Source organism: Labrus mixtus, chromosome 2 (genome assembly GCF_963584025.1).
Source record: "Labrus mixtus chromosome 2, fLabMix1.1, whole genome shotgun sequence".
In the NCBI taxonomy this organism is placed as follows: domain Eukaryota; kingdom Metazoa; phylum Chordata; class Actinopteri; order Labriformes; family Labridae; genus Labrus; species Labrus mixtus.
In genome coordinates, this window is record NC_083613.1 from 11700167 (window position 1) to 11715003 (window position 14837).

The 14837-nt window shown below is 38.2% G+C and overlaps 1 protein-coding gene across 1 annotated transcript in view; it reads right to left on the reverse strand.

Moving 5' to 3' along the window:
• The window catches only part of dnah6 (dynein, axonemal, heavy chain 6), a 72196-nt gene extending 57751 nt beyond the window's left edge, over window positions 1-14445 (reverse strand). The window contains exons 1-22 of the mRNA XM_061026665.1: window positions 14376-14445; window positions 14174-14250; window positions 13816-13998; window positions 13154-13495; window positions 12837-12971; window positions 12626-12728; window positions 12472-12535; window positions 12133-12319; window positions 11913-12005; window positions 11719-11826; window positions 9852-9941; window positions 9625-9745; window positions 8840-8991; window positions 8527-8679; window positions 8110-8361; window positions 7771-7899; window positions 7438-7551; window positions 7182-7325; window positions 6827-6982; window positions 5888-5938; window positions 2545-2637; window positions 2320-2439 (exon numbers count right to left, since the gene is read on the reverse strand). Of these exons, the coding sequence (XP_060882648.1) occupies window positions 2320-2439; window positions 2545-2637; window positions 5888-5938; window positions 6827-6982; window positions 7182-7325; window positions 7438-7551; window positions 7771-7899; window positions 8110-8361; window positions 8527-8679; window positions 8840-8991; window positions 9625-9745; window positions 9852-9941; window positions 11719-11826; window positions 11913-12005; window positions 12133-12319; window positions 12472-12535; window positions 12626-12728; window positions 12837-12971; window positions 13154-13495; window positions 13816-13998; window positions 14174-14250; window positions 14376-14445 (2937 nt within the window). The remainder of the gene's footprint in view (window positions 1-2319; window positions 2440-2544; window positions 2638-5887; window positions 5939-6826; window positions 6983-7181; window positions 7326-7437; window positions 7552-7770; window positions 7900-8109; window positions 8362-8526; window positions 8680-8839; window positions 8992-9624; window positions 9746-9851; window positions 9942-11718; window positions 11827-11912; window positions 12006-12132; window positions 12320-12471; window positions 12536-12625; window positions 12729-12836; window positions 12972-13153; window positions 13496-13815; window positions 13999-14173; window positions 14251-14375) is intronic.
• Between the last annotated feature and the right edge of the window lie 392 nt (window positions 14446-14837).

Here is a 14837-nt window from a genome sequence, read left to right on the forward strand (position 1 = left end):
GTTCTCTGTCTTCAGTGTTTCCTTATTTATTCCATAGTTGTCCTCAGTGTTGTCTTGTGTTTTCCTCTGTGTGTTTCCCTTCTGTCTTGATTGCCCTGCTTGTCCTCACCTGTGTCTTGTTGGTCTTACCTGTGTTTGATTACCCCTGTCTATTTAGTCTCAGGGTGCATTCGAATTGTCATTTTTGCTAAGGAAGGTTCCTAACTGAGTGAAATGACCCAGGCCGTATCCGAATTGCCAAGTACATACTCAGTCTTTCAGTAGGCAGTAGGCAGTAGACAGTACCTACTATCCGTGCTGTGTACTGTTTAGTACCTACTATTCAGTATGCACACACAGTAGGCAGATATTTGTGCCTACTTCTTCTGATTCATTCTGTATGGAAGTGACGTCATTTACGTTACCCGAACCGGCCGCATTCACCCGTTTTATTTTTTTTGTTGTTTAGCTTTATTCAAGAAGAGTAATGCACATATACAGTCAGGTAAACAAAAAACAATATCACAATGTGAATCAAGTAAAAGACAGATTAAATAACTAAATAACATACAGTAGGCTACATAAAGGTACAAATGAAAGACAGTAATATACAGAATATAAAGTAAAATAAACCAATAAAGACGCATTTAAATAGTGAAATCATTATTTAAATAGAGGGGGAAAGGTTTTATAATAATGCAGATATTTGTTATATTTTCTGTTGTTAATTTAAAGTAGTGATTTCAGTCGGGACTTTAAATATAGATAAAAAATTTATTCAATTAATCCACGCTCATTTGTTTTGATTTGGAGGCAGATGTGAAGTGACGTTTTACGTTTAATTTCGCACTGCATTGTGGGTGGTAAAATACAATTCATTTCCTGAAAGGATGCATCCGATCCATACTGCATGAAACCCGGAAGTTAGTATCCATACTGAAATGTTCAGTATACTGAGGTGGACCCAAAAGATGCATACTGAATGACCACGAAAGTTCAGTATACTGAAACTCCATACTGAAAAGTACGTACTGCCTACTGAACTGTGACTATTCGGAAAGGGCCCCAGAAGCATTTAAGTTGCGGCCATGATAAGAGCCATTCGAATTCTCTAAAAGTTAAGGAAAGGTGGGTCAGTGCTTCCTTTATAACCTCCTTTAGCATAGGATAGCACTGGACCATCCTTTACGAAGGAGATGAGATATGGCGCCCCACAATTCCTTGCGGCCGCAACATTTAAAGCAAGTCGCGCATCCGACCGTTCACGAACATTAACGATGATCGTAAAGTGACACAGATCATGTAAGGGATAAAAGATAAGAGACATTTTTAGCCAGATTATGTTTTATTCAACATATTGCATTCACTTAAGAATGCTTTGTGCAGTTGTACATTTGTATGTTTGAAACATTATGTATGTCTTGCATAAATGTAACAATTAGCTAATTTCATACAATCATATTTATTTTGATGTTGATTTCTGAGTGGACAGGAAGGTGATGGTTTCACTTTTGTTACTCGTAGCCTGGTAGTCTATATTGCTTTTATTTTAATCCCAACCTCGTGGTAATTAGGATTATTTCACCGGTAAGAAGGCACCACCACGGCAGACCCACGTCATTAACCTCTGCCGGCCCATCGCATTTAATTACGTCACCTAGTGGAAAATGTGGTCGGATTGTCAGAGCAACGCGATCGCCTTTCCCTAAGACCTTTATAAATTCTCCTAACATCTTTCCTTAACCTCAAGACGTTTTCCCGGGGTTAAGGGAAAGTGGATAGTGAAAGGAGATAGGAGGGACAATTCGAACACACCCTCAGTGTTCCTCCCCTCATGTTGTCAGATCATTGTTGTAAGTTGAGTGTTGTATGCCAGATTTTCTAGTGTTTCCAGTGTTTCCATGTTACTCCTTGTTTTCCCTTTTTGGATGTTGCCTCTAGCCTTTTTGTTAAAATAAACTGTTTTATTTTTATCTGCAATTGGGGACACCTCCTTGTTTTTTCCACGCCGGGACACACTCAGGAGCAATTTGGGGTTCAGCCCAAGGACATGTGTTCTGCAGGAGCTAAGACCGAACTGTCAACCTTTTGGTTGAGAGACAGAATGACTCTACCATTGAGCTACAGCCACCTGACCTAAAACATTAATTAACTTAAACGTAATATCATTAGTCTTTCTGCCAAAATACACAACTCCTTAGACAATCAAAAAATGAGTTTGGTTTTTGTTTTTAACCAATATATAGAGCTACTTTACAACACTGAGACTACATAAGTAGAGAATACACACATGCAGCAAATAGAACAATCTCTCAATTATTGTCTTTTGTAAGCCTTTACCAGTGTTTGGTTGAAGAGGGACAGCTGTCTGTGCAATTTCTCCACTCTTAGCTTTATAGATGTTGCGTAAGGTGAAGATGCCACTGTGCCCACATTGATAATGCTGTCATCCAGGAGTACCTTCAAACAAACATTCAAAAACATAAACATGCATAAGTATGTGTATTTAAACACTTACAGTGTGTTTTAACAAAGTGTGTGTCAGTTTGTGGTGCACGTTTCCACCTGAATATCCTCTGTGCCTCCTAATATGAAGGCATCTTTGGAGTCATCATGAGATAGCACAGTGAACTCTGTGGTCTTCCACAAGTCCTCAACCTGCATTGAACCATCATGTCAGTCTATGTCAGCACAAGTGATGTTTTAGGGAAAAAAAGCTGATTCTATTTCTTCTTAGTTGGATGAGTTGTATAAGGTTTAATCCAGGAGATGGTCAATAAGCAAAGCATAAAGACTGAATACTCCAGGCTCAATAATAAGGGAAAAATATACCTAAAAGACTGCTTAGGCTCACTATTAACACATTTACCTTGTTTGTGTTATCCTTAGTTTAAGGCGGGCAGATTGCTAGAATCACTGTACAAAGAAAGGAGATCCGTTTTCCCCTGCTTCCAGCCTATATTGCTAAAATAAGCTTACAAGTTCCTGACTGAAACTTTTTGTGTTGTGTTGTTTTTTGTTGTGTTGTGTTTTGCATGTTGTGTTTAGGGCTTTCAGTGTTAACATGTTAGTTAATTAATTAATTATGAACTTAAAAACTGTTTTGAAATGCAAAATATATGGAATTTTGAACATGGGATTAATCGCCATTCACTATTTACATTCAGTGAAATTGTTGTTTGTTTAACAACCCTTGTTGTGTTTTTTTGCAGTGTATAAAAGGAGCTTTCTAATATGGCTATAATTATGGCAAGACTCCACTGAGACTTATAATGCAATTAAAAAATGGACATGTTGCAATCATCTGCACATCACTAGCTGCTAAAAGTAAGAAAGTACTAACAAACTATTTGAATTTTGTGACCTGGCCAAAAAATAGGGATTCTGCATACAGCATGACATTCTATCAAGTGTAAGAAAAAGATAAAGTCCCTTTAAATTAAGACAAAATTGTTGAGCTTGGTATTATGAATGATCAATTCAGCCTATTAGGTTCAAAATGGAATTCAAAAGAAAGGCAGAGTAAATTTGTACTGCAGTTCCTCCAGTATACAAGATATACACTCACTGGCCACTTTATTAGGTACAGCTGTTCAACTGCTTGTTATTGCAAATATCTAATCAGTCAATCACATGGCACCAACTCAATGCATTTAGGCATGTAGACATGGTCAAGACGATCTTTTGAAGTTCAAACCGAGCACCAGAATGGGGAAAAAGTTGATTTAAGTGACTTTGAACTTGGCATGGTTGTTGGTGCCAGACGAGCTGGTCTGAGTATTTCAGCAACTCCTAATCTACTAGGATATTCACGCACTACTTCCAGCAGGATAACACACCATGTCAGAAAGCTCATATCATATCAAACTGATTTCTTGAACATGACAATGAGTTCACTACTCAAATCGCCTCCACAGTCACCAAGGCCCGTATTCACAAAGCTTCCTAAGTACTAAAAGTTGCTCCTGGTGACAAAATTCGAAGAAAATTCTTAGAATCATGAATTTTTTAAAGAATTTCACAAAGCATCTTAGCCCTTAAGAGAGCTCCTAAGGTGTCAAACTGTTAGGAGTAGTGAGAAGGACTCCTAATGCTGCGTACACACCAAACGTGGAAAAAATATTCCAGTCGCTGGATTGCACGAATGTGATCGCGTTGATCAAATTGATTGAAGCAAAATTTTGCGCGTCTGACCCTGAAGCCACAAGCCGAGGGGGAGGGGCTTGTCACCTAGTTACCAATGTTTGTTTTCATCTCCTTCTCCTATAATCAGACAGCCACAGTGGATACTGTTATCGCTGCCTTTTACCTGTTGACCGAAGTCAGAAAAGTTGTAGATTCCAACACCGTCATCTCTGTGTTTACAACATCCTTTAGAGCCATACACATCTCTGTGAATATCATTGTTTTCTTCAGGAAATGTGATTATTACGGCTGCTTTAAGTGCAGGCTAACCACTCGAGTTGTGCAGCTCCATATGTTTTTTTTCTCCTCCTTTCCTGACGTCAGCCTTGTCATCGTCTTTTGTCAATAATGATTGACTCCACGCAATTCGTGTCATTCCATTGACTTTCTATGTACTTTTGTAGCGCGACAGATTGAATTTGCATTTGGTGTGTACACAGCATAACAGGCTTAAGAGTTTCTTAAGCAAAGGAGAAAATGGAGACATGTTCTCCAAACACTACATGAAGAATATTATTTTTAACTCATAGTTGGACAGAACAGACAAAAATGATTTGTGCAGACATTTCAAGCCAACAATGATTATTTTCAGTACATAGTGCGACATGCATGTTGAGTTTCTCTACATGTGCTCACTTCCACAGGTGCATCCAATCACTAATTAATACATGCTGCTATAACTATCAGCATGTGAAGAAGCTGCTGCACAAGTGAGCATGTGATTTCAAACATCTTGTAGGCTATATACTTTTAAAGTACCGTAAGTCTAACATATAATATAATATAATATAATTTCATAATGTCTGACTAGAATCTATGTTTGACTTTTTAACTCAATTTTTTTGGAATAACCAATCATAGCTTCTGAAAAAATGTGTCATACCTAGCAACGGGTTCAACCACACCTCCTCACTAAGATAAAAGTTTCTGTCCATTTATTGCTCAGAGTTGCTCTGAAAATGTTCCTAAATCCCTCCTAGGCTAAGACTCCTTGCTAGGATTTTTAGGCTTCGTTAGGAGCTGTCTGAGAGGATTCTCAGAATGTTTGTGAATACGGGCCCAGGTCTCAATCCAAAAGCGCACTTTTGGGATGTGGTGGAACTGGGGATTTGTCTCATGGATGTGCAGCCCACAAATCTGCAGCAACTGTGTGATGATATCATGTCAATGGCTACGTTTACATGTGCACAATTTCTTTAATCTGATTGAAATCATTCCGATTGGGGATTCCGATTTCACTGTTTACATGGACGCTAAATAAAATGATCGGATTATGCCGTGCGTGTTCTTCACTTCATGTGGGGCAGACATGCACAGTAAGGATCATTTTATCCCAGTCAGGCAGACATGAGCGTGTACATGGATCCTGATCCGAACAACAATCGGAATAAACCACCCCTCTCGATCGGAATGAAATTTCTTTCCGAATGAGTCTGATCAGATCAGTCTGTTCTGATTGACATGTTTACATGAAGCATTTTTATTCGGATCAGCCTTTTATTCTGATTATCTGTGTCCATGTAAATGCAGCCACTGTTGACCAAAATCTCTTAAGAAATGTTTCCAGCACCTTGTTGAATCTATGCCATGAAGAATTAAGGCAGTTCTGAAGGCAAAAGGGGGTCCAACCAGGTACTAGCAAGGTGTACCTAATAAAGTGGTCGATGAGTGTAGATGGATATAATATCTGTTAACATCCCCATAGTTAGTTTCTTTTACGCACCTTAGTAACAATGATCTCCACTGATGCCTCTCCTGAAGCCTGTCCCGACACCTAAAAGTCAATGGTTGTGTTAGCCCTGTTTATCCAAATCCTACTTAATATTATAACCAAATTTTGAACTTCTGTTCTCACTTTGAGGTGATAAAACAAAAAAAATGTTAGAAAGCCCTTGATAATATGTTAGATTAAGGGAGAGCGATGGCTTTTAAACTTAGCCTTTTAACAATTAGAAGGAGCGGTGTGTATGATTCAGTGGCATCTAACGCTAAAGTTGCATACTTCATCCAATTGATGAACCCCCTATGCAACCTCTTGTCAAGGCAAGGCTTTATAATGCTTAAAGTGGCTGTGATTGGTAAAGGCACTCTAGTACCGGTATTTGGTTTGGCTGTTGTGGACTTCTTTATAAGCATTTGCTGCCTTCAAATTATAAATAAAACTACTACTATATAACCAGAGTATTTCTGCTATTTGTCATGCTTACAAGATACCTGCGATATAACATCCTTTGAGACCAAAATAATTTTCAAATAGGACATGCCCTTTCAACACATTATCCCTGTTCCGCCTCCATTGCTCATCCATCTTGCAATCAAACCCAAGCTGATACCAACTAATGTGAAGGTAGCTGAGGTCTAACTGGAGCTTCATTTTATTTGCCAAATGTTGTGAAAACCTGCCTCAGGGCTCTATCTGATACGTCAAATGTTTTCATGCTTTTTAAGAATTCATGGCATCAGTACATAAAAGTTTTTTTCTTATTCGTTGTGTTTCAGAAGGTGTTATGTGATTTGTTTATTTGCATGTTCATATACTAATTTGGATTCAAATCTACTTATAGTCCAGCTCTTCTTCATTTTTTCAGAGGGATCTTACAAACCAATTTTTAAAGCAAGTAGTAACCAAGTGTAAGAGGGCTCATAATGTAGAATGTGGTACCTCTTGTATCTCCATGCCATAGGAGAAGATATCGATCTCATCCATAGCAGCCAGAGTGAGCTCCTCCGCATTCAAGGAGGTCCCTACAACAGACTCCAGAGTCTTCCAGTGCTCTGGTTTAATACATGGGTTACGTAGATTGGTTATCACAGGCAGCTGAGGGAAAGAAATAAATAAAAAAAATTAAGACTACACAAAAAGTCAAAAATCGTCCGATAAGAACCATCTCGATAAATCACTAGTATCTCCTGCAATTCATATAGTAATATGGAATTTATTAAAATGATATTTAAGACTAATTTTATCAACAAACTGCATACATAAATGTCACAAGAGAACACTTTGATCCACGCACCTTCTGTTTTGTGAGTTCCACCTTATTCTTAAGACTTGTCACAACATTGTTACGAGGCAGTCCTTTCTCCAGCTGGTTGACATATTTGCTGTATTTGTTGACCTGGGAGCTGAAGTGCTCCAAGTCCAGTTTCTCAAGTGTGCTCTGAGAATGGTTTAACATGGATTGACATGGTCACATTTTTATAAATGTCTTTACATTATTCTGTATGTGTGCATTAAGGCCTTCAAAATACAACATGTTTTGTGCACCTCACCTGTCTCCAGCCATCTTGTAGAGAGTCCCATTCCTCTAAAGACTTCCAAAGCAGTTGTTTCAGCCTAAACTTGGAAATTAACTCCTCCAGGGTGTCAAACTTGGTCACCTGTGCCTTTATTTATAAGAAGATAGAAGAGAAAACGACTTTTGTAACTTTGATTCCAGTTGAGAAACGACCACTGAATATACCACTGACCCACAGTTTAGTAAGTTAAGGTAATCTAACCTTAAAGTACTTTATAAAAGTACATGTTTTAATTGTGTTGTTTTTTTGTTTTTTTTTGCAAAAACCTTTTTGAAATAACTGAAAGGATGTTAAGAAGTACAGCACCTTGAATCTCTTCTGGTAGGAGGTGTAGGTGGAGGCCTGTTCTTGCAGCTCATCGATCAAAATTTGGATTTCCCCTAACAGCAGATAAACTTCAGAGGGATCTGCATTGACATCTAAGATTTGTGGATCCTACAAATAGCATAGAATAAATCGTTATTGTCACTGCCATAAAAAACAAAAACAAAAAAACAGTTAAGCAGCTCTTTGTTATGAAAGCATGGATTTAACACAAATGACAGAACAAAAAACACAAATGAAAAACAAAGGAAAAACGTGAGCAAAGAAACATGGACAACTTCAGTGACAAGTATTTAAAATTAATAGAACTTCTCCACATACCTGTGACTTGAGATTGGTTTTCAAGACCTTTTTGTTCAGCTGCTTTATGTCTTTCTGCATAGAGTTACAAAACTTGTCCATAATAGAGTCTCTCTCAGCCACTGCTGTATTTATGATACTGTCCAACGAATTCATGGACGGTTTTAAGGTGGCAAAAACAACAAGATCCTCAGGTGGTATAGGAACCTTGTACATGTTGATCAGATTGTTAATCTGAGATACTGTCTCATGCTCCTCCTCCAGCACTGTAATCTGGCAAGGAGACACAGTCAGAATAGAAAGGTAGAGAGGACAGAAAGTGAAAAAAGGAGGACACTGTATTAATGACAACAATAATTTAAAAAAAACTTGTTGTTTTTGTTAGAAACATTTTCAATCACTAAATAAACTGCTATCCTAATTAAATGTGTGTATTACCCTCTCATGTATTTCATCCAAGAATGTGAGGAAGTTGGCTAACTCGGCTGTAGTGGAGGGCTTAAACTCTAGTTTAAACTGAGCCTCACAAGCCTCAGCAATGATGGCATCAAGTTTCCTCTTAAAAAGTCTGGTAAGCATTTGGTTGATGACCTGGAGAAGAGATATGAGCAATGCAATGATTCCTAGACTCATTCAACATTTTTGTTGTGATGATTTAATATTTGGCTGTATAAGGCATTTTCTTATGCCATATTTTTAAAAGCATTCTCCACAATTCCCTCTCCCAGAGAATGTTTTTTACGAGTAATACCTCCAGACAGCCTAGAGGAGAAGATACCAACTTCTCTTTGAGCTGTGTTTTGACCACACGCAGTAAGCCTAGATGTTTCTCCGGTTGGATGGCTAAGGCCTCCTTATGCTCACTGTGGTATAACTTTAGTGCTTTTTCAAAAAAGGACAAATCTGTGAAACAGAAGAGTAAACATCAATCAGTCTAGAGGAACAACTTTATTTATCATGCCTTAACCCCTTTGTATTTAAATGTCTTTTTTTGGGAAGGGGGTGGGGGTTATTGGCATCTATTTTGTGTGCAACAATTACAATAGATAAATATAAATATGAAACTGAGGACAACACAAATATATCCATGTATCTCACAGGGTGCAAACATAAATTATTTTGAAATGCAGCATGTGTAAATGTGTTTTGATCAAATAGCAATTTTTTTATTTATTTCACATTTATCACTTTTATATCACGGTTCCTAAAGTCTTGTGACAAGGGTTAATGCAATGCAATCTTTGGAAAATATATATATTTTGTTGTTTTTCTTTTTTTTTTAAATGTCCAAGATTTTTTTCATTTATGCAGTAAACAGTTAATTCCAACAAAAACATTCTACTTAAAATCTGAGGTGGTACAAATGGAAAAAAAAAATATATATAAGGGTGGTGGTGGGGGGGGGGGGGCAGAGATATAACAAATTTGTACATATTTATTTACATACATACATACATACATATATATATACATAAATATATATATATATATATATGTATATATATATAATACAAAAATTATGTTGATGTACATCACCATGATCCTGTTGCTGAATTACATGCAGATCCAGACTCTCATTCTCTTTATAGAACAGCCAGAAATGTTCCAGCGTGTGTGAGTATACTTTTGCTGCATCAAAGGCAAACTGCAGGGATTCCTAAGGGGAAACAAATTCAGGCTCATAGAGCCTCATACATACACAGAACTGCACATAGAAACTACAACCTCCAGTGTCAGACACTCGTGGAAAACATCAAACTAACCTTTATGTTTTGGATGTCACATTGGAGACTGCCATCTTTGTCAATGAACGATTTCAAACAAGGGCTCTCATCATATCCATTTGTCACTTCCTAAAAGTTATTAAACAAACATGAAAATAGATACTTAGATTCTATCAAAGATTGATTAGAAAGTCAAATCTAATAGTATATTAATACTTTTTCATTATATTACCAATTACACAAAGGACAATTACATTCTCCTAAACGTACACATCTGGGCCCGTATTCACAAACATTCTGAGAATCCTCTCAAAGAGCTCCTAACTTAGCTTAAAAAATCCTAGCAAGGATTTTTAGCTTAAGAGTGATTTAGGAACATTCTCAGGGCAACTCTGAGCAAGGAAGGGACAGAAACTTTTATTTTAGTGAGGAGGCATGGTTGACCCCATTGCTAGGTATGACAACTTATTTCAGAAGCTGTGATTGGTTAATCTAAAAAAAAGTCAAACATAGAATCTAGTCAGACATTGTGTAATTATAAACACTGTGAAATGATCAGCTCTGTGTGATAATATGTAAGATGAACTTTTAACGTATATAGCCTTCAGGTGTTTGAAATAACATGCAGCAGCTTCTTCACATGCAGATAGTTACATCAGCTGTTAGGTACATCAGCATGTGAAGAGCCTTAATTAGTGATTGCATGCATGCGTCTCATTTTGTACTGAAAAAAGTCATAGATGGATTGAAATGTCTGCACAAATCATTTTCGTCTGTTCGGCCTGACTATGATTCAAAAATACTCTTCCTGTAGTGTATGAAGAACATTTCTCCATTTTCTCCTCTGCTTGAGAAACTCTTAAGTCTGTTAAAAGTCCTCCTCACTACTACTGTTTCCCACCTAAGAGCTCTCTTAAGGTCTAACAGCGTGTCCTAACAGCACACAAGCGTTATATGTTGCGTTCTGTCGCGCAGCAACAGACGCTCGCTGTCCACACTGCATGGGTTAAATATGGAATTCTATGCTCTGTAAATTTCCGTAGCCCCACTTGCAAAGAGAATAACATCTAGTGCTTTTGTACTGAAGGTGGACAAACGGATGTGTGGTGCTTTGTATTAACGAGCAGATGACTCAAATCACAACGGACGGCTGTGGCTCAGTTCGTAGATTTGTCGCCTCTCAACCCGGAAGGTCGAGGGTTCGATCCCCAGCTGAGCAACATGAGGCACATCCGATGTGTCCTTGGACACTTAATCCCGCATTGCTCCCGCTGCCTCGATGGCAGTGTATGAATGGATTAGTGTTGTACTTACTCTCTGATGTACGTCGCTTTGGATAAAAGCGTCTGCTAAGTGAATTGTAACATTGTAACAACACAGAGGCTCGTCGGTAAACACTTGGGATGAGTCGAAAAAATATATATTTTCCGGTGTTGACACTAGTCAAAGCTCAACATTTCAATCATGGATCATGGATATTATCAATGCACCGTTATCTCCCTTTTGTAAGATGAGCTAACAAGTTCTGTTGAGTGAGAAAAGCGAGTGTCAGTGCCTTGTAGAGTCCCATCCTTCCTCGTTCCCTGTCCGTTGACGCGAGCGACAGAGAGGAAAATAGAAACGGGGCGTCAGAGTAAAAACGGCGCGCCAATAGAATAGAAACAATAGAATCAGGCTGATTTTGTCGCTGACGCTCGTGTCGCGTGCTGTTAGGACAGGCTGTAAGACACGTTATGAATAACTTTCATCTTTACAAGGATCTAGTCTTAACTTTGAGGGGAAATTCTTAGAAAATGTCACAATTCTAAGAATTTTCTTATAATTTTGTCACTAGGAGCAACTCTTAGCACTTAGAAGGCTTTGTGAATACGGCCCCAGGTCTTTTCAGTAACTTTCTTTTCACTACCTTGTCTGATTGGGGTTTTGTGAATGCATAAAGATCAGGATCAGCGGAAAGTGTATTGACTGACATCACTGTTGACTCAAACAGCCCAATGACCTCTGCAAGTGTCTTCTATGGGAATAGACAAGGGATTTAGGTGAATATGAAAAGGTCAGTGGACAATTAAATGAATTGTAAAGAATTTAGAAGAAAGGAACCTGAAAGTTTTCTTCAGAAGGTTTGTAGGTCAAAGCATTTGTATCCAGCATTAGATGAGTTACGAACATGGATTGGGCCCCAGGAGTTTCGGACTTGAAGCACTAAACAACACAAAACATACAATAAATTTAAACACTGCTTTGTTTGTGTCTTCTTGAAACTCGATTTGGCGGGTATAGTTATTATTAACTTCAATGTTAATAATTAGAAATGCCCTACCTTCTTATCCATCTCTTCTTCAACAGTTTCAGTTTTTGCCTCATATTGCTGGCTCCAGCTCTGAATTATGGCATGACTGGGGGTTTGATGTACCTTCTCACGGACCACAGACAGCAGCTTGGTCACTGCATTTACCATTAAGACGTGCAAGGTGTTAATGACCAAATAGTCAACCAGGCGAATGAAGCTGGATAGGTGAGAGACACAAAAGGACAGTGTTGATAAGATACATATTTTGACATATATATATATATATATATATATATACACATATACACATATATACTTTTTTTTTGGACAAAATAATTACAAGAAAATTAATGGAAAAACATTTCTTACCAGATGAGGCGGGTGCAGTGAAAAGTCTCATTGAGCTCCATGATAGTTTTCTTCCTTTGAACACCTGTTACAAAAAGAGAGTTCAATCAAACTTTAAACATTGTTGTCTTTTTACATTGTCTACAGTGTCTCCTTATGGTTAGTCTGTACGCACTTGGGTCATCAGACTTGGACAGAGGATCTGACAAGTAGTTGCGACAGCCACAAATTGTCACCTCTTTGATGAGGTCTTCAAACTTCTTTATGTCAGTCAATACCTGACAAAATAATCAAATGAGAAAAATAAATAACTTCTGGGGGGGCACACAGAGATATACAATATGTATGTACAAGCTGCAAACATTTTTATAAATGTGAAATTGCACCTCTTGCAGTTGTTTGAACTGGATGTCCTGGAACTCAGACAGTGAGTAGGTGTGATTTTTCTCCACGTGAAACAAGCCTGTGTCACTGATTTGGCAACACATTTTCCTGATATCGATCAGTGCCAGACTAAGATACTGTGTGATACATAAAATTGTTAATTACCACGTAATATGGGTATTATTTACAATAATTCAATAAAAAGTTGTTAACCTCAAAGATTGTTACCCTCAGTGAAAATGTACTTCTTCCATATTCAAGACAATTAAATAAGGCTGGGGGAAAAAATCCAGAACTAACTTTTCAAACAGACACATACCTTACTGGCAATAAACAAATTTGTTTGGAGGGACTCCCTAGCCAAATGGATCTTCCTGGCGCGAACTTGGGTACGCCAGAGGTAGAAGGGTTTCCATTTTTTGAAGAGAGCAAAGAAAGGGATGCTCATCAGCTTGCAGTGGTAGTTATACTGATCTTCCCAGCGCTCGAGGGTTACAAAGTCAAACTCATCTTCACACACTTGTAACACACCTCCATCGCTGATCAACAAACAGTCGTCCTTACTGTACTGATAGATTTGAACTTTGGAGGGATTGTCAAATTGTCCACTCCTCTTAATGGAAAAAGGTCGTCTGGAGAGACTAGAGGTTGATATGACACTCTGAGACAGCTGAGGAGTGGTGGGAAGAGACAGGCACAGATGATTATCCTCCTGAAAGTTACTTATTTGAGGCAGTTAACTTATTTAAAATTAAAATTGCAATTTTTCAAAGTATACTTTGCTACCACCATTCACTTCTACAGGGTGGTGAATTGATAGCTTAAAAGTGTGATGCTATTGCCAGTTTAACTGATAGCTTTGGGTTTAATCTTGCCTTTCTTTAAGATGTATGAACTGTACCCTAATGTGGATTCTTTAAGGGGTCTTTTCCTTCATACACGATGCATATCTCTTTCTTCCAAAACATGTTTGTCACTAACCTTAGTTGTTGTGGAAGGCAGAGGAGGTAGGTGGACAGGTAATTGTTCATATCGCCTTCGTGGCTTCTCTGTTTGTCCACAGGGAGGTGTTTGAGTGTACAGGCCTGGAAAAAACAACTGCTCACGGGCTTTCAAGTGGTGGAGACTTGGTTGTTTCCTTTTTACATGCCTCTTCAGAACAGCCTGTGATAAAAGGAAGAAACTAAAATCTAGGTACACTTTTAATAGTTCCTTTTGCAAATGAGCAAAGGATTCTATTATACAGAAAGTGATTAGATGGCAGTACATTGGTTGTACAGTAAATGCTATTTCAGTTTCATATTCTAAGCCAGTATGACTTGACTCTACCAAGACTCACCTGTGGGTCGTTTACATGGACTGGGGGCCTCGGTGGGATAGTGGACCTTTGTAGTTCAGGTAGCTTGTGGAGTTGATCTGGAACAATATGTAGAGTCAAATTGTTTGTTCGTTGCTGGCATGTAATATTAATGTTGGCAAACCAAAACATGTTTGTGTCACTATGATAGGCTAAAAGCATCAGCAGCAGGTGTCAACTTTACCTGTAGGTTTAGTTTCCCCTCTTTGGCCTGGGCAGTTCCGCGGAGAAGCCCTTTGAGAGGCAGAGGCCATGGTGAAGGATCTAAATGATCAAGACAAGACCAACAAAAACACAAGCTTACATTAACGTGTGCTAGAAAGTATTTAATAAAACATGAATTAGACTAACATTTGAGAAAGATATGTAACTGAAATTAACGATCACTTCTAAAAGTGGCCGATTATTAAAAACCCCGCAGCTCATTATCTTAAAACATTTAAAACACATGGCGACAAACTTCTACAGTAGCTTACTTAACACTAATGCGGCCACGGTAGTGAATCGCTTTTAATTTTGCACGCTTAGCCGAATATAATTATTTAAAGCGGAAACATTATGTTCGACAAGTTACTCAAAATGCGTATCGGAATTGGCGATTTTCTTCAATTGAGCAGGCTTCTTCTCCGAGAGGGTGTTTAGACAT